The sequence below is a fragment of the Trachypithecus francoisi genome, unplaced genomic scaffold, assembly GCF_009764315.1.
Source record: "Trachypithecus francoisi isolate TF-2019V2 unplaced genomic scaffold, Tfra_2.0 Lachesis_group5, whole genome shotgun sequence".
NCBI lineage: Eukaryota > Metazoa > Chordata > Mammalia > Primates > Cercopithecidae > Trachypithecus > Trachypithecus francoisi.
The window spans coordinates 113,310,014-113,329,276 of NW_022681470.1; the positions used below are offsets into that span (position 1 = coordinate 113,310,014).

The following is a 19,263-nucleotide window of genomic DNA, read 5'->3' on the forward strand; positions in this document are numbered from 1 at the left end:
GTGATTAGTCAGGATTAGGTTTTGCTGAGAGTGGACAGAAAACCTGTAACAGTGGCTGAACCAGAAGTTTCTTCCTGATATAAAATAGTAGAGGCAAAGCCCCCAGGAGTGGCATGGCAATTCTATTCCACAGAGTCTTGAGAGACCCAGGCTCCTTTTTCCTCTTTAGTCTGCCATCCCTAGGATGAGGCCCTCCTTCTTCTTGGTCCAAGATAAAGTTCCGGTTATCACATCAAAGTTCTAAGCAGCAGAATTCAGTGAGAGGAGATAGAAGAGACTAACGATACATGCCAGCAGTCTCTATTGGGGAACAATTGGCAGTCAACCACACAAATGAATGAATAAATGAATGTGATCTGGTGCATAGGTAGATTAGCCAACGGCAGAATTTAAGACATGTAACAGAAAGACATAGAGAGAGGTGGCCAGGTGCGGTGGTTCACACCCATAACCCCAACACTTTGGGAGGCCAAGGCAGGTGGATCACTTGAGCCTAGGAGTTTGAGACCAGCCTGGGCAACATGGAGAGACCCCATCTCTACCAAAAATATAAAAAATTATCTAGGTGTGATGGTGTGTGCCTGTAGTCCCTGCTACTCGGGAGGCTGAGGTGGGAGGAGTGCTTGAGCTCAGGGAGGTCAAGGCTGCAGTGAATATGAATATGAAATGAATATGGAGATGGAGTAGGAACTTCAGAAACTAGTAAAGATTTGAAGTAGCCATTGTAGGGGATATAAAAAAGAAATGTTTAGGGATATAAGAGGAATATAGAGTAGGATTAACTGTCCAGGAAAAAATTGGAAATTGCAAGATTTTTAGTGGCCCTAATTTGTAACGTAGTCTTCCACCATGCCCTTATATCCCCCTTCTGCTGAGGGCAGACCATTTCCACCAAAAAAAAGGATTTGTATAAAACTTCCTTTTTGGGCTAGGCATGGTATCTCATGCCTGTAATTCCAGCACGTTGGGAGGCCAAGGTGGGAAGATTACTTGAGCCCAAGAGTTTCAGACCAGCTTGGGCAACGCAGTGAGACCCCATCTCTACAAGGAATACAAAAAATTAACCAGGTGTGATGGTGCGTGCCTGTAGTCTCAGCTACTTGGGAGGCTGAGGTGGAGGATCACTTGAGCTCGGGAGGTTGAGGCTGCAGTGAGCCATGATCGTGCCACTGTACTCCAGCCTGGGCCACAGAGCAAGACCATGTCTCAAACAAACAAAGAAACAAACCCCACTTTTTTATCACAAACAAACTCCACTTTTTTTCTTCCTTTCTCAAATTAAGTAGATGATATTTTCTTGCTGGTACTAAAAAGGATAAACAGATTAAAAACTCAATGTTAGAAAATATCAGGAAGACCCTTACTGATCAGGGATTCCTGATTATTACAATAAAAGAAAACAGACTTAGGCTCCTGGATCCCAGGGAAGAGAAACTCAGGCCACCTTAAGGAAAACAAAAATTGCAAGGATATCCACTGACCAGAGTAGGAAAAAACTAGAAAGCCAGCAAGAAATAAGGTAGCTTCAGGGTTCGGTGACTCTTTTACATGGTTACTGTTGTAAGACAACTATGCATCTTGTCCACTCTTATAAGGACTGCCCAATTCTTAGTTTTCACTCAAAATTCTGAAAGAAGCCTGTCTGATTCACTTACATAATTCTCAACAAACTTCTTGGGCTGAGCCCTTTATACTAAACTACTTCATCAGCTAGCCAAAGGAGGCAGCATCCATATGATTAGCATCATTTTTAATACATTGTATCACTCAGCATCCAGTCCAGAGACAGAAAACACACAGTAATTCCAAGAGGGAAAGTTTGAAACAAACAATTATTAACTAGTAATGGGGTTAACTACTAAAGGTAAAGAGAACTCTAAAAAAATACAGTAATAGTGGATGTAGGGAGCAGCCACTACCTCTAGTGCTGAGGCAGAGGACCCAAGAAAAGAACAAATTTGGGGGAAGTGGCCGGGCACAGTGGCTCACATCTGTAATCTCAGCACTTTGGGAGGCCAAGGAGGGAGGATTGCTTGAGGCCAGGAGTTCGAGACCAGCTTGGAAACACAGTAAGACCCCGTCTTTATGAAGAAAAATAAAAATCAGCCAGTTGTAGGGGCACCCGCCCATAATCCTTCCTAACCGCTCAGGAGGCTGAGGCTGGAGGATGGCTTGAGCCCTGGTTGAGTCTGCAGCGAGCTATGATTGCGCCACTGCACTCCAGCCTGGGTGACAGAGCAAGGCTCTAAAACAACAACAACCAAAAAAACAAAAAACAACAAACAAAAAACGAAAACATTGGGAGACGTTCCCTTGCAAGACTGAGATTCAGACCTTGTTGGCGAGGGTGTAGTTGTGAAGCTGAAGGTTGGAGTTGGAGAGCAGACGTGTCAACAAAAGTAGCTAGGAGGCCACCCACTGGGGTGCCACTGAGACTTACTGGGAAATCTGTGAGGTCCTGCTGAAATTCCTGGGCAGCTGCCTGCTGGAGCACTAGCAAACTTGCTGGGAAGCTGGCAGGGGGACTTGTGGACGGGGAAACTCCCACTTCTCTCGATGAGACGCTACTGAAATTTGCTGGGGGATATGTACTGCTGGGTGCTCTACATGCCAGTGGCCCCTACACAATGGAGAAGAAAAAAGAAAAAAGAAAGCACACTTCTCTGCCGCAGCTCCCTGCAGCATGCTCCACTGACAAGCTTAACATTATGCCAGCTGGCAACAGCAAAACGTTTAAAAGGCCTAGCTCCAGAATCACAAAGCAGGGAAATGAAAGGTGAATGTGGAGCTAGAAAATGTATAGATAACTGGCACATCCAAAAATCACTGGCTGTCCCTGCACAGGTTTCAGCATAACTCATGGAACACTTCATTCAGGACATGTTCACTGAACCAGTACCTGGATTGGCTGGATGAGTGTTGCATTTAAGACATTCCCTCTATTGGTATAGTCGAATATCCAGGACACTGACTTCAAAATTTCTAAATAAGAGGGAAGGAGAAGACAAGAGGTCTTCCCTTGCATTTGCTCAGCAAGCACTGCTTGTTTTCACTTACATTATATGTTTATTTTGGATGTCAGGGGTTTACAGCTGATGGAATTTGTTGGAAGGCGGGGGCAGGGATGCGTGTGACTAATTGCACTGACTCAAGAAATAGAGAAATAATTCAGCTTCAGAACGGCCAGAACAAGAATCAGCCAAGGAAAACCAACTGAAGATTGGTGGACTTTAAGTACCTGCAGATCAGGGAAGCTTATGTGACGATTTCTTTGCAATAAGTAGTTCCTTTTCCAATCCTTGTGGCAAAAACTCAGGGCTTACATTAAATACTGTAAGGTCAGTTCTCTGTTTATACAATAGGCTGAAAAGGCACTCCTCACCCTCTAACACACACACCTGGATACATATCTGTGCAATACATTGTGGATCATGATTATGTAAATAGAAATTCTTTGAATATCAATGCTCTGAGAAATCAAATAACGAATTTTAAGTCAGCCATGATGCTAACTTTTTCCAGTTGTGTTCTTACTGTCATGCAGTTTCCCACAATAACAAATGTTGATAGACAATGGTCCCAATAAATGCCATTTCAGTGGTATTTGCAAAGTGCTGTGGGACTTTATAGGATGGAATGACAGAGGGGGAATTTCACAGAGTAACACTACCAAGAAGCATTTTCTGCCACATGAAATAATCTCTACTTAGAGGTCCTATAATTTAGTCATTCAAGGCTGATTTCAGTATTTACATAATAGAATCAAACGAGGGCCAGAATCAACACCCATCAGTTGGCCAGTATCACCTGAGAATTGGTCAACTAGTTAGTGTTTAAGGTTGCACGTTGGCATCAGTTGAAAGATGTATGAACTGCCAGTGGTGGGACCTCATCTCTACTAACCAAAAGCTTTATATTCATAAAGGACAACTTTTAGGGAAGAGATTACCATTGCCATTTTTTCTTCCTCTGCACCTTTAAGTGAAAAAACAAAATAGATACTGCCTTTGGAACTAACTGCCTAAGTACTCTCAGGAACTTAAATTTCTGGTTTATTATGCTATTAATTTCCAAATACTGTACATCTAAGCATAGCTTTAAAAAAATCGGTTAATGAGCAGAACCAAAGTCCTAGGGCATGCCGTTCGTGAGTTCCTTCGAAATTACACACAAATTTTAGGGTACTTTTTTTTTTGAGACACAGTCTCCGTCACCCAGGCTGGAGTGCAGTGGTGAGATCTTGGCTCACTGCAACCTCTGCCTCCCAGGTTCTAAGCGATTCTCCTGCCTCAGCCTCTGGAGTAGCTTGGATTACAGGTGTGCACCACCACGCCCGGCGTATTTTGTGTTTGTATTTTTTGAGATGGAGTCTTGCTCTGTTGCCCAGGCTGGAGTGCAGTGGCTTGATCTCAGCTCACTGCAACCTCTGCCTCCTGGGTTCAAGTGACTCTACCTCAGCTTCCCAAGTAGCCGGGACTACAGGTGTATGCCGCCACACCCGGCTACTTTTTGTATTTTTAGTAGAGACGGCCTTTCACCGTGTTAGCCGGGTTGGTCTCGAACTCCTGACCTCGTGATCAGCCCACCTTGGCCTCCCAAAGTGCTTGGATTACAGGTATGAGCCATCGCACCTGGCCCATATTTTGCATTTTTTTAGTAGGGATGGGGTTTCACCATGTTGGCAAGGCTGGTCTCAAACTCCTGACCTCAGGTATCTACTGGCCTCGGTCTCCCAAAGTGCTGGGATTATAGGCATGAGGCACCGCACTTTGCGGGGTACTTTTTTTTAGACAGGATTGTAGCTTTCATCAGATTCCTAAAAATTGGGCCCAGAACTCAGAAGTTAAGAACCATTGCCTTAGAGGAACTGAGAAACTAAACCAGAATAAGAGATAAACAGGGCAACATCAAAATGAACATTTTATATTAAAAGTTTGATTGATGATATACTAGCCCATGTATAGAATTTAATTGCAAACATTAAAAATAGGCAAAGATATTAATACATGGAAAGGTGAAATCATTTCAGTGAGTTCAAAACTGAAGGATGCTAATTGTATTAAGCTGTATTAAAATTTTTAAAAATTATACTTTAAGTTCTGTGCATAAATTATACTTTATGATACATGTGCAGAACATGCAGGTCACCTAGGTATATGTGTGCCATAGTGGTTTGCTGCACCCATCAACCCGTCATTTACATTAGGTATTTTTCCTAATGCTATCCCTCCCACCTCCGGCAGGCCCCAGTGTGTGATGTTCCTCTTGTGTCCCAATGTTCTCGTTTCAAGAAATGTGAGATGGCTTTCATAGCCACTTGTTTTCCCAGTTTCTTAGGAAGTCACTCTCCAAATAAATCATGCATATATATAGCAATAACTAGCACAATTTACATGTTCTCACACCTACCATAATTTTCCTCAAAAACAAACATATTTAAAAATCATAAGGGCTGGGCGTGGTGGCTCACACCTGTAATTACAGCGCTTTGGGAGGCTGAGGTGGGTGGATCACTTGAGGCCAGGAGTTCAAGACTAGCCTCGGCAACATGGTGAAATCCCATTCCTACCAAAAATACAAAAAATTAGCCAGGTCTGGTGGCATGCACCTGTGGTCCCAGCTACTCAGGAGGTCAAGGTCGGAGGATCACTTGAACCAGGGAAGTGGAGGTTGCAGTGAGCAGAGAGTGCATCACTACACTCCAGTTTGGGTGACAGAGCCAGGCCCATCTCAAAAAAACAAAAACAAAAAAAAGCACAAGAAAACAAATGTAGTGACTATCATCAAACTACCAAGGTGATAGTTCACCTCCATTTGAAGTAATTTAAATTCTTTCCACATTTTACCTAAAATACAGTCAAATAAACATTTCACATGGAACCATATCCAAAGCAGTAGCACCATAATTTAGGTATGCTAAAAACGGATTTTCAACACAAATCTAGTGGCTTCCATATTATACAATAGGTTTTTCTAACTTCTGGGTGTCTATAGTACTAATTCACTTGATGCTCAATTTAAAACACAATGGAATTTTCTTTAAAAAGAAAAAAGCATATCACTTTTGGATGAATTCATTTAATGAGATTTTTCTAAAATGGAGTGGTACAAATGTTAAGCCCACATATGGAGGACTCTTGCAAGTGTACTCATTTGCTCCATTTAACACTTTTGCAAGGTGGCTTCTGAGTGCGCATTAGTTGGCCAGTATAACCAGTGAGATAAAACAAACGTGAATGTGCGTGCCAGGTTCACTACACTGTCAGAATACTCAAGTTTTAGCCCTAGCACTGACAACATTACTTTGGGCCTCTATTTTCTTTTCTAAAAAGAACTGGGTGAATTATCTTAAAGAATTTCCTTCAAGTCCAAATTTTAAAAAATGCTAACATGTTGTCCAAGTAAAAGGTATCCCAATAAACATCTTTGACATGGAACAAATTACTCAAGTGACACACATAACAACCACTGACAAACGGAACTGCCATTATCAAGAATTCTAATAAAGATCATTGATTACCACATGCCCAATCCCAGTCTCTGCATTTCTTTAAAATCCACTTGTCATCTGGGAACTAAGACATCCCTGTACACAAAGTGTGACTCTACTGACGTTTCATCAATTTCCACACAAAAAAAAAAGTTTAAAAAAAAAGTTAACAAATGGGGGAAAAGCCAAGACCCAGGATAAAGGATTTAATCCAGTATTTATTCCACACTCATGATGGTTCTCTGTAATCAGAATACAAGTCATAAGAACAATCTATCAAATTTGCTGATAGTCTTAAATAATGCAGCACAGCATTACTTTTAATACTCCTCTGTTCTAGATTAAGTTTAAAAACTCAAACAGCAATCTCCATTATCAATAAAAAAAGTTCGGAATTTTAAAAAAAGGACACTATATCAAGCTGTTTCATAATTTAAGGATTTTCCATTTATAAAAATGCTTTGGAAGCTTGAGGCTTGAATCTGTTTCTCTACTCATTTGCCCCACCCTCTCCCAATTACATGTTAGTATAGGGTTCTGCAAGAATGCTAGGCTTTAGACATTAATTTTTTTCTTTAATATAGTACTTTAAAATCTGAGAAAGAATTCAAGAAAAAAAGATTACATGTCATGTATTTTTTCAAATAAAAAAGGAAAACTAAGTGAATAAATTTTAGGCATACTAAGTGTCCCTTTGAGGTAGAATGCTAAAAGGACTTTTGATGAAATCACAGCCTAAAAACCTCTGCATCAGAAACTAACTTCTCATAAATTCTCTCTAAAGGTAACTGTGGAGAATATTAAGTGTAACATATTAACAAGAGCCTTCCAAGATAATATACAGTGGACAAGAATGTTAATCCTACAATGCTGCCTTCATGTACATTGGCAGCACATATTTCTCCTATAACAGACATCCAAGTTCCATTCTCAAAGTCTTTAGCATTCTATTACGAAAAGCACAGCCATGCTAACTTCAGTACACAAACCATAATCCCACACCTACAAAACAAGAATAGATTAGTGGCAGTTTATTGCCTTATACAAATTTAACCAACATGGCAACCATGCCAAAGGAATTAAAACATTTTCAGGACATATGTACAGACTGTACATTTCAAAAACAAACAATAAAAATGCAAGAACAATCTGTGCATCATGTATCAAACTTAACAATTGGGTGAAAACACCAATGCAATAAATGGAATTACAAAGGCACTTCCCTACACAAAAGAGGAAATGAAAATGCAGCCTACAGGGAGAGCTTGAGGAGTGCGAACTACTGCACAATCTCAACTTGGGGGAAAAAAAGCAGATTTAATCATTTATAGGATTCAATGTGATCCACTTTTACAAAATATTTTCACACAGTCTCATCTTTGTTTTTATGCTGTTTTTCTTGGCTCTCTCGTTCTGTACTTTGGCTCCTTCGACGATCATGTTTGTCTGACTGGTCCTTACTATCACTGTGATCTCGTTTATGGGAACGTTCTTTGCTTCCGCTACGCTTTCTAGATTTTTCTTTGCTGGGACTATGTTCCCGTTTTTTTGATTTTTCAGCACTGTCAGTTCTTCCTTGACTGCCACTTCGACTTCGTTTATTTGATTTTTCTTTACTTTCATTTTTATGTTTACTTGATTTCTCTTTGCTTCTACTTCTACTTCGTTTCCCTGCATTTCTACTTCGACTCCTACTTCTGTGTTTCCTTTCTCTGCTTCTGCTTCTACTGTGTTTTTTCTCTTTCTTGGAATCTTTTTTGTCATCTCTGTGCCGCCTATCATCTTTGTCTTCTTTATGTTTCTTCTCTTCTACCTCTCCCCTACTTCTCTGTTCCTTGGACCTTTCTCTTGATCGCTCTCTCTCTTTTTCTCGGTCATTTCCTCTTTCCTTATCATAGTCACGATCTCGTCTTCTACCTCTCTCATTTTCTTTCTCTCTTTCTCGATCCCTGTCCCTTCTATCCCCTTTCCTATCACGACTTCGACTGCGACTTCTATGCCTTTCCCTACTTCTGCTGCGCCTGCGTTCTAACCCCCGGTCAATACTTCGGGATCGTCGCCGTTCTTTCTCCCTTTCTTTGGCTTCACGCTCTAGTCGCTGGCGTTCTTTCTCTCTTTCTAATTCTCTGTCAAAACTAGAAGACCCATGGCCCTCCCGATGATGACTTCTACTTCTTGATCTTCTTGGGGACCTCCGTGGACTCAGAGATCTCCTTGGAGACCTAAGGAAGGCCAAGGGAGAAAGAAAATTTCAATGAATAAAACATGAAATTCTTTTCATAGTAATTTTCAACAGCATTATTTATTCAGGTCCTCATGCTTAAGTCCATGTCAAGAATCATTAAAGCAAAAAAGTTTATTGTTCTCATTTACAGATGCATAATGTTACAGAAAAAGCCCTGAAAAGAAGAAAATAATCTTTGGGGGGTAAAAGTGACAAACTAATAAACAGTAAAATTCCTAACAACTTACTATTTCTCAGAACCATTAACTTTGTATAAAGCATATATAAAAAATAAGCATAATTCAAGAGTGACATTACCTTGAACGTCTGCGTTCAACATGTCTGTCTATTTCCTCAGCACCTTCCTTCCCATCTTTCTTGATTTTTCTAGGTCGGGTTTTAATCTGCTGATCAATATTCTTTTGAACTGGAACTGGAATTCTTGGAAACAAGGTAGAAAACCACTCCAGTTTTGTGAGAAAAGATCGTAGCATTTCTCCAATGGTCATTACACAGCCTCCACCAGCCTTCACATCTAGGTCCTACAGAAACACAAAAGATACCCTAGCCGTCAAAAAAAGTATTTCCATATATACATTAATACTATAAAAATATTACCATCTTTGGAATCTCAATACAAAAAAAACTAACAGAAAAATTTTATTTTCGTATCCTAATCTGACAATGAATGAACAGAAATAGTTGGGCTTAGTGTGTGCATGCAGGTGAGAACAAACCCTGCAGCCTCATGGGCATAAAGGGAACTGATCTCACTCAGTTAACAATATGAAAAAGCCCCTTTCATTTCTAAACTATGTGGAACGATTGACTTAAATTTACATTCCACATGCCTACTATGTATTTATTTCTGTGGACATACTTGCACACATCAGATACCTTGCACCATAACCTAGCTACATATCATCTACTTTAGATAATTCCTGTCTAACGGTTATCTTTTAACAGCTCTAATATAAAATGAAGCCCTAATAAAACTGGAAGCAATAGCAAACCAACTGCCATGAAGCAGTGAGGTTTCTAATTTAGTTATGTAGAAAATAAATAAATGAACAAATAATTGGAAACGCATAATCCATGATGACCATTGTCTCTGAAAAGGGTCATTACCGCATGAAGGCCTTCTTGCTATGCCCTCTCACAGCTCAGGACATGTTAGTCAGCTATTGTCAGTCCCAAACCTATAGTGCAAGCACACAAGGAAAGTGAGATTTGTTATCTAAACAGGAAAACAAGAGCTAAAGGTAAAACTGCTTGCACTCACACACATTTAAGTGTTCAGATATACAGTATATCCAAATATAATCGCTGCAGATATCTAAGGAAGAAAACAATAAGTTAGCTTAAATAGAGGACCTCAGATTTGTAAACACAATAAAAAACATAAAATAGAGGCATCCAGAAACAAAACCAATACAACACCAATTATGAAGAGGAACATGCTTTTTTAAAGACAGAAGAGAGAAGTGCTTCAGTATGAAAAACTCATCTAAAGATAAAAAACCCTTAAAGATTGTGATTTAAAACACGTTTTGCTTCTTCTGAGTTATTAAGTAACTCAGTTAACAGGCAAAAAAAAAAAAAAAAAAGTAGAGAAAAATAAAAATTCTCCATGTCTAAACGAGATCTTTTTTTTAAGGTGTGCATGTAATAACAAAACACAATAAATTTCCATTAGAACCATCCTTAAATTCAATAAATTCTTTGGATGAACTCTGTAAATAGGCTACTGACACACAGCACTCAAAGTCTTTATGAACCTTAAAAAACAAAATAGCAGAGTGGGTAGACAAATGGACAATACAGCTCATCATTTCATTTTTGAAATGCTGGACTTCATCATGTAAGTAAATTAATGCATATATGACGTTTTGTTTTGAGAAAGGGTCTTACTCTGTTACCCAGGCTGGAGTGCAGCGGCAATGATCTTGGCTCACTGAAAATTCCACCTGCTGGGCTCAAGTGATCTTCCCACCCCTGCCTCCCAAGTAGCTGGGACTAATAAGATGGATACCTCTATGCTCAGCTAATTTTTAAACTTTTTTTTTTTTTTTTTTTTAGAGATGAGGTCTCACTGTATTGCTCAGGCAGGTCTTAAACTCTCAAAGTGTTGGCATTACAAGTGTGAGCCCAGCCAATGCATACACAATTTATTTTTTATTATTCTCCTCTAGTATATGCATGCATATATGATTTAAATCTTAGTATTTCAGATTTCAAATTAGGGAGACTCAAATTACAATTTTTAAAAATTCTTTTTTAAAGGTACATGTGGTGTACTAGGAGTCAGAAAGCTGGATTTAAAATTTTGTCACCTTGAACAAGTCATCCAAACACTTAGCCTATTTATGTAACACCCAGTTCTTCAATTCAGCACTTCTATGCAAGTGGGAATACTGATATTTGGAAGACGTTAGAGGGTGAAGAACTGAAATGTTCCAGAAGAAACAAAAGCTACAATTAGTATTACATGTGCATGTATTTTATTATCACCTCGATCTTGAGCATGCCCCATTTTGAAAAATCACTATTAACTATACAATTCAGGATCAATGCAATACACAGAACATAATTAAGAAGAGAAAAATTTCCAATAATTACCAAACACATTTAAACAATTTTAAAACAAGAAAATAAAACTTCAGAAATTTACCCTGAAATATATAAAAGCCATCAAGTCTCAGTAAAAGGACAATTAAATTCCAAAAGTATCTGACTGAAATAAATTTAACTACAGGAAATTCTTGAAGACATTAAACCACCAATAAATAAAAGATAATAAAAATATGAGACTAATCAGAAGAAAACAAATTATTACCCTTGTTGACATACCTCTTCATCATCAAGGAAGGATTCAAACCAGTCCCATAGATCTGTAGGGGGCTGTGTATATCTAGAATTACAAAAGACTATTATTAAACATATGTGAATTAAAATGAGATATTTCCTGGAAATGTACATAAATGCACGCTCACCTTATATACATAAATCCAAGAGCTCTAATATATGGAGAGTCTGTGTGTGTTATAAGACCCATCACTTGCTTTCGAGTTAACTTCAGGGTAAACAATTTGTATAACAGGCAAAATGCTGTAGAAACAATTCCTCCTGTTCCAACACCTCGAACCTTTAGGGGAAACAAGAGTTAAGAAAAAGTAGTAAAATAATTAACAGACTCTTAACACCAATTGATTAATCCTGTTAGGTATTAATAACAAGCCATAATCCAGAACTAAGAAAGGAACATTAAAAAGTAACACTTTCCTAACCCTATTTCACTGAACATTTGAATTTAGATTAAAAAAATTGTCACTCAAGTATATAATTGACAGGCTTTTAGTTCTCTAAATATAAACTTAGTTATCAGAAACAGAAAAACTGAAAAATGCACGTACTTCTACTTACCCCTCCGCACATCCCTGTCTGGCCCGCTGTTTTCCTGCTTCCTTTCTCCCATGGTTCAACGTGCGTGACCTGAAAATAGAAAAGAGGAACACAACAAACATTCATACTTTGAATTTGTTTAAAAGCCTGATAAAAGTATACCCAAGTCCATAACAGAGCAGCTCTTCCAAAATTATTTTGGCATTAAGTATACGTTTACTGACATTAAGTGTGTAAATCATTTTTGGAAAAACTGCTTAGACATTTAAACAACACCCAAAAGCTACTAGGGTTTAACAAAACCTTAATAGCTTTGCAGAGGAGAAATCCCACTAAACTAGCTTTATAAAGAGCTGATATCTATATCTACAGTCTTACTTGGTTGCAAAACTATTTGGTAATATTTTAACTTATGAGTTGCTTTTAAAACATTTTCCTTTAAAAATGGATTTAAGTCTCCAATTTAAAGCAAAAAGTATTAATGAAGTTTAAGCATTAATTTCAAATACTTGAAAATACCTTTAATAGTTCAATTTTATTGTAATTTAAAATCTACATTATAAAATTAAGGAAAATTACTGGAAAATCTCTAAAACAGTAACGGGTTACTTGTGATGCAAAATTATGGAACTTTTTATTTGTACATTTTTTCCACCAGGGTCAGGTTTATTCCTGATTAAAGATAAAATTACAAAGGTCACACTTACAGAGATCATTGTTGTAATTAAGCTTCAGCCTAATTATGTGTGAACCAATCCAATTATTCCCCAGAATATAAATTGTGTCAAAAACTGAGTGTGAATAGTCACAGGCATATACTATCATCAATGATGATACAGTATCATATTTGCTAAGAGGAACATCTTACAAAAACCATTCCTTATCTAAAAATAGCAACAACAACAACAAAAGAATATTAGCTCTAAAATAGAATCCAAAAAGGCCTTTTGGGAAGACCCATCATTGTTTTTTTAAAAACACACACAAAAAATCCTGTTTTTTCACTATGTATTTCTAAAATTCTATTTCCACCCGCACATGGTAAATTTTGTAGTCCTGAACAATGGCTTCAGATAGAAAAGCATGCATTTAAGTTTAAGCACTACACTATTTCGCAGTGCTTTAACGTTTCCTTTCCTCCCCACAGATTGCTAAGTAAAAGATGTTTCAATTCCTTAAAAGCTAGCCCAAGTCAGGGCTGGATGCATACAAAATAAAATTACAAGGTTGGAAACTTACATATTTCAGTGAGTATTTGATCTGAACGTCTTAAGTCCTGATAATATTAGTAAAAAGCTGGGTCTATTAGTTTTTTAACGGAATTTAAAAACAATTCCTGGTAGAATCTTGTTTCAAAACATATTTGAAACTTAAAAACGAGACTTTCCTCTATTACATTAACATTTTGCCTATGTTAGAAAACAGAACCTGCCGCAAAAAGAGCAGGAACCCAATTTTCAACTGTTTAAAGTTTACTGCATAAATAAAGCTAAGGATTAAATGTTATTCACCATACTGTATCCACGCTAAAAAGGTCTTACCTTTTAAAAGCTAAAAAAACTAATTCATAGAATTACCATCAGTCCTACTCTCGTAAGAGGATTCCAAATTTATCTGTGTACTTTATCAACCCAAAGTTGAACTGTATTCCTCAAGATATGTTTTCTATAAAAAGCAACTAATCTCTCAAAATCCTTCAATAACCTAATTACTCAACAGGGAGAAAAGGTGGGCAAAACGTAAGAGAATGTCCTTTTGTTACCATCTGTACACATACGTTCAAATGACAGAAAACACTTTGTGTAGTCTGTCAAGTTTTTAAAAGTCAATATAGACAAAAATGGATTGTATATTAGATGCTCCGGATAAAAATATTTAAAGACCACTAAGGCTATTATTAATATTCTTTAAAATAGAAATTAACCTTTGGAGGCCTGGAAGGTATTTTTTACACTACCTAATTTGCAGGGAAGTGGAAAAAGCCTACCTAATTGGTGAAGGACCAAAAGCAATGGCCAAAAAAAAAAAAAAAAAAAATCTAATTAGCCGTTCATTTAACCAGGGAAATGCATTTATGGCGATTGAGCATGATTAATAGTGCATACCTCTACCTGCGACCCTGGGCTGCTCCGAGCCTCGCTGCAAGACTGAGTCAATCCTGCTAACGAAACAAGAACTGAGACAAGAGTGCAGTGAGGAGGCGCCAGGTGAGCTCCCCAGCACAGCCAAGCCAGCACCGACCCTGCCGCAGAAGCCCAGGGCCCAGATAATTCTAAATTAGCCCAATGCACAGGTGGCTGAGACCTCTTACTCCTGACTTCCTGCTGGGAAAATTTCCAGGCCTTCTGTACACCTCTTGAAATGGCACCTCTCCACCCTCATCCCCCCAACCCCACCCGACACACACGCACTGACCATTTCCCTGTCTGGATCGGATAGTGAGTACCAACAACACGAGGCCAATACTGAAGTCATTACACGCCCTGGCCAGGGGTGAGCGGGAGAAGCACCAACAAGTTGGCGCTCAGTAGATCCACGTCAAAAGGAATAATTTTAAAGCTGTAAACTGGAAAGGCTTCTGTTACTCTTTCCTCCTCTCCCCAATCCCTCTTGCCCAACTCCCCCCAAGGGTGGGCAGAAGGTTGGGGGAGGAGAGAGATCAATAGTGGCGGGCTCTCCCGGCTCTAAAAATCTAAAATGGAAACGAGAGGGCGGCCCCAGTCCGACCCCTCCCAGAGAAGGCTACAGACCGCAGCTCCCCCTCCGCCGAACCACCTTCCCCCACCCACAAATCTTCAGATTTCGGGGGCCGCCTTCGCCCGTTTCCTCCATACCCCCTCTTCCGAACTTACCCCCAAAGCCAAGGCCTACACGCTTCGTACCTTAAAGTAGATCTCGTCCACCACCTCGTGGTAGGTCTTGAGCTCGTAGAGCTGTACTTTGAAGTAAGGCGACGACAGGATGTTGGTCAGGATCATGGGGTTGAGGTTCATGGTCTTCTCGTTGCCCCAGAGCGGGAGCACATTGCCCTGCTTGCCCGAGACCGCCGGCTTGGTAGCGCCGCCGCCGCCGCACTGCTGCTGTTGCTGAGCCGCAGCAGCGGCCCCCTGGTGCTGCGGCTGCGAGTTGCCTGACAGCGCGGGGCTGTTGTTAGCCATGTTGCGGCGGAAGGAAGGAGGGAGGGAAGGAAGGGGGGGGAGGGGGCCAAGCTCGATCTCGCTCTTCGGGACAACGGTCTGGGACCCTACTCCATGGAACGTCGTCGGGAGAAGGGGCCGCCTTGTTGTGCCCCAGCCGGGCAAGAGAGGGCACCCAGGGCGCCGACAAAAGGACCCAGGGCTGAGAGCAGACAGCGAAACCCAGTCCGCGAGAACTCCACGGAGAAGGCGAGCCGGCGGCAAAGGAGCTCGATCTCTTCCGCCAACTGCCCCTGGGAACAAGATGGCGGACCCGGCGGATATGACGCCACGCACCCCAGCGTTCCAAGCTGAACTGCCGGCCAATCAGAGACGCCCAGGTGGGCTGGAGCGTCCCCTTCCTAGTTCCCCGCGTTCTCTGCACCCTGAAGTCGCTGCAGTGACCTCCCTACCTGACTCTTAAGGGGTTTCCCCTGAGAATTTGGGGGCCCGGGGAGAGGGTGGTAGGCTTAATCCGTTGTTGTTGTATTTTGACTGGGGGCTTGATTTCTTTTGTCGAGAGCTGTACCAGAAAGGGTTCGCATGGCTGCGATGTGCTTGCTAATATCGTGACTCTTGACTCCTGCAGAGTATCCGAGAGGGTCTCCTGGCGTCTGTTTTAAGGTTCTCTGGAAGGGACAGTGGTTAGGGACCCCACTCCTCCGGGAGATTCTGATCAAAGGTCACGTCCTTCGCCAGCCTCTAGTGTCCAGCCCGAGGTCTTAAATTTATTCAACCGTAAGATTGAGATAACATCTGCCTGGGCTGTTGAGAGCACTGAAAAAGCTAATATACTTGTAGCGCCTAGTAGACTGTTCCAGGCATCAGATAGGCGCCTTTTCTTTTCTCCCTGCTCCAGATCTTTCGATTCTAGGAATGTGTTCGGAGTGGTAAACATTGGGTGAGATACTGTGAAATGGGAATGGGGGTGTGAATGTGTGGGGAGTTTGAATGTTGCAATCTTAACTTCTGTGGCGCATACAGAGGAGAAGAAAAGAATGAGATGGAAACTTTGGGGAAAATCCCATCTGGATGAAAATAAACCAGGAGGAGAGAGAGAAGACAAACAGAAAAGTAGGTAAACCAAGAGACAGTTGTATGACAGAATACAAGGAAACAGAAAAAAATAAGTAATGAATTGAGTGATTGATTAATGTTTAGAGCTGTACAGTACAAAAGTGGTTATCCTGTCCGGTTCCTTTGTTTTAGGTTGCAAGAGAACTAGAACCCTAAGAGGAGAAGCAGTTTTCACCTTCTTAGTAGCAAATCTTGTTTTTCTCTATAGTGGTTTTTATTAACTTCCAAAGGAAAACTGAAGATCCTAACCCCTGTGTCATGAGTTATCACGTTAAAAGTCCATAGAAAAAAATTTTTTGAATCCAGTTCTTACTTTTTGTGTACATATTTTTTGCCTTGATAATAATAGTTTATTGAGTTTATCGAGTGACACATTGCCAAATCGTATGGCCTATTTTTAATTCCTCAGATACATGATCTTTCTGTATAGTCTTAAACAGTCTTTACCCCTAGTCACTTTGGATGAAAAGCTTGGTAGAGAGGTTTGAGTTTGATATCTATGTGTCAGTGGCATCAAACCCAGGGAGCCAGGTATTATGATAAAGTGCTTAACATATTCAATGAATCCCTACAACAGGCTGAAGATGTTATTTTTATCACCATTTAAAAAAATGTTTATTCACTTGTAATTGAAGACCTCTACACTGCACATATATAAAGCTGTAAGTTTGGTTTGATCAGTTTTGACATATATGTATACCCATTAAACCATTACTACAATAAAAATAATCTTCCGTCTTTCCCAAAAGTTTTCTTGTGCCCTTTGTAATCCATCTCTCTTTCCAACTTCATACTGAAGCAACCACTTTCTGTCAATAGAGACTATTTTGCATTTTCTTGAATCTTAAATCATAAACAGTGTTCTCTTTTTTTTGCCTCCTTACTGCATGTATCAGCAGGTTGTGTTTTTTTTAAATTACTGATTAGTATTCCATTGTATGGATTTATCACAATTTTATTTATCTAATCATTGATGGGCACAGCATTTTTATTTGTAATAGCCCCAAATTAGAAACAACACAAATTGTTAAAAATTCTGTGAACATTTGTGACTAGATAGTGTGGACTTTTTGTTTTTTGTTTTTTGTTTTTGAGACAGAGTCCCACTCTGTTGCCCAGGCTGGAGTGCCCTCTTTCAGCAGGAAGTAGCCAGACAGACTTGACACCCCTCTTCACTATGCTATTTTCTCTTTCTTGAGACCATGATATGCAGCAGGCAGACATGAGCATGGGGGAATGTAAAGGGTCTAAGGGATTTGTCAGGGGAAAATGAGCAGAGCAAAATCACCTGGTGACCATCCAGCAGGCCCTGGAGACAAAAACTTCTTATCCGAGGATTTCAAAAGTAATTAGACTTCCCTATTATCTAACACAGGCATCTGGTTCCAGTTTTTTTTCCCCAAAATTTGTAAGTAACTAGAATTTCTACACATCCCTCTTGAATGCATGCATATCAAAACTCATTGTGTGACCCTTGCTGCCATTAAGGCACCAGAATGTCTACAAATGTAATATTTATCATGACCTACATGGCTAATATGGTCCAAATTGCTTGTAAGCTCCTACTTTAAGGTCCATAAATATCCCTAAGGAAAAATTCACCGTGGCACACTCAGTCCTCTCTTGCTGAGGCACCCCATTGTACTCTTCTGCAGCATTCTATTTAATAGAAGTTTCTTTTTTAAACCTATACTGTTGTCTGTAAATTCTTCTTACCAACCCATGAGTTGACCACTTTCTGATGCTGGGGCTCTGACACCTCACCCGGTGTCATGCCTATGGTGTGAGGTAGGGTTGATGTTCATTTTTTCCCCCAACAGGTACTGAGTTCATCCAGCACAATTTGTTGAAAAGACTTTCCTTTCCCTTTGGAATTGCTTTAACGCTTTGTCAAAAATCAATTAACCCTGCCATGTGTGGGTCTACTTCTGGACTGCGTTCCATCGATCATGGTGTTTATCTTTTCACTGATACCAAACTATCTTAACTACTATTGCTTACAGTAAGTTTTGGAATCAGGTAGAGTACAAGTATCGCAACCTGATTCTTCCTTTTAAAAATCACTTTGGTTACTCTAGTTCCTTTATATTTCCATCAATTAAAAAAAAAAGCCTGGCATATTGATATGTATTGGTGCTCAGTGAACATGTATCATTCTTGAATAAATGATAAAAAGATTAAAATGGATTGCCATGTGTAATTAAAATAACAGAAACTGAATATGTGATTGTTCAGAACCACCACAAATCTAGAGTAATATAAGAAGCCATTGACTAACGTACTCGAGAACTAAAAATATGAAGTGATTGGTGGTTTGTGCTAAAGAGTCAAGGGTGTTGGACAAAGCTACCCATCTCCTTGGTTATTATTTCAAAACACTGAATCAGACGAGTTATGAATTGAGATTTAAGAATTAACAGGAGTTAACTAGGTGAATAAAGGGGAACAGGTATTCTAGGTAGGGCAAACCTGTGCAAAGGCTCTGAGTCACGAAAGAACAGATGGTGTGTTTGGAATGGGTTGTCACTATTAAGGCACTCAGCTATTTTTTCAGGGGCAAATTAAAAACCAGTGGTGGCTTGGCATGGTGGCTCATGCCTGTAATCCCAGCACTTTGGGAGGCCAAGGCCGGTGGATCACTTGAGGTCAGGAGTTTGAGACCAGCCTCGCCAACATGGCGAAACCCCTTTGCTACCAAAAAAAAAAAAAAAAAAACCCAAAATTAGCTGGGTGTCATGGCTCATGTCTGTAATCCCAGCTTCTTGGGAGGCTGAGGCATGAGAATTGCTTGAATCCGGAAGGCAGAGGTTGCAGTGAGCCGAGATCGTGCCACTGCACTCCAGCCTGGGCAACAGAGTGAGACTCCGTCTCAAAAAAAAAAAATAATAATAATA

General features: G+C 40.0%; 1 protein-coding gene across 8 annotated transcripts; it reads right to left on the reverse strand.

Annotated features, from left to right (window-relative positions):
* Positions 1-6,062: 6,062 nt before the first annotated feature.
* Positions 6,063-16,230, reverse strand: PRPF38B (pre-mRNA processing factor 38B). Of its 8 annotated transcripts, none has more exons than XM_033200801.1 (8): positions 14,999-16,230; positions 14,222-14,274; positions 12,138-12,206; positions 11,708-11,859; positions 11,565-11,625; positions 9,843-9,913; positions 9,033-9,256; positions 6,063-8,712 (listed from the first exon to the last, which is right to left on the reverse strand). In XM_033200801.1, exons 7-8 carry the CDS (start codon positions 9,221-9,223, stop codon positions 7,854-7,856), a joined length of 1,050 nt encoding a protein of 349 aa, XP_033056692.1. In that variant the 5' UTR covers positions 9,224-9,256; positions 9,843-9,913; positions 11,565-11,625; positions 11,708-11,859; positions 12,138-12,206; positions 14,222-14,274; positions 14,999-16,230; the 3' UTR covers positions 6,063-7,853. The 8 variants fall into 8 exon arrangements, with proteins under 8 accessions (XP_033056692.1, XP_033056693.1, XP_033056690.1 ...); XM_033200802.1 differs by having other exon boundaries at positions 12,128-12,206; XM_033200799.1 differs by lacking the exon at positions 14,222-14,274.
* Between the last annotated feature and the right edge of the window lie 3,033 nt (positions 16,231-19,263).

Bases quoted from the DNA above. Each gene is read 5' to 3' on its own strand.
- PRPF38B (XM_033200795.1), bottom strand. From the start codon at position 15,274: ATGGCTAACAACAGCCCCGCGCTGTCAGGCAACTCGCAGCCGCAGCAC. The intron at 12,207-14,998 runs GTACGAAGCGTG...TTCTATTTTCAG, and splicing joins TGGACGAGATCTACTTTAAG to GTCACGCACGTTGAACCATG. The intron at 9,257-11,564 runs GTATGTCAACAA...GTGTTTCTGTAG, and splicing joins CCTTCCTTGATGATGAAGAG to GACCTAGATGTGAAGGCTGG.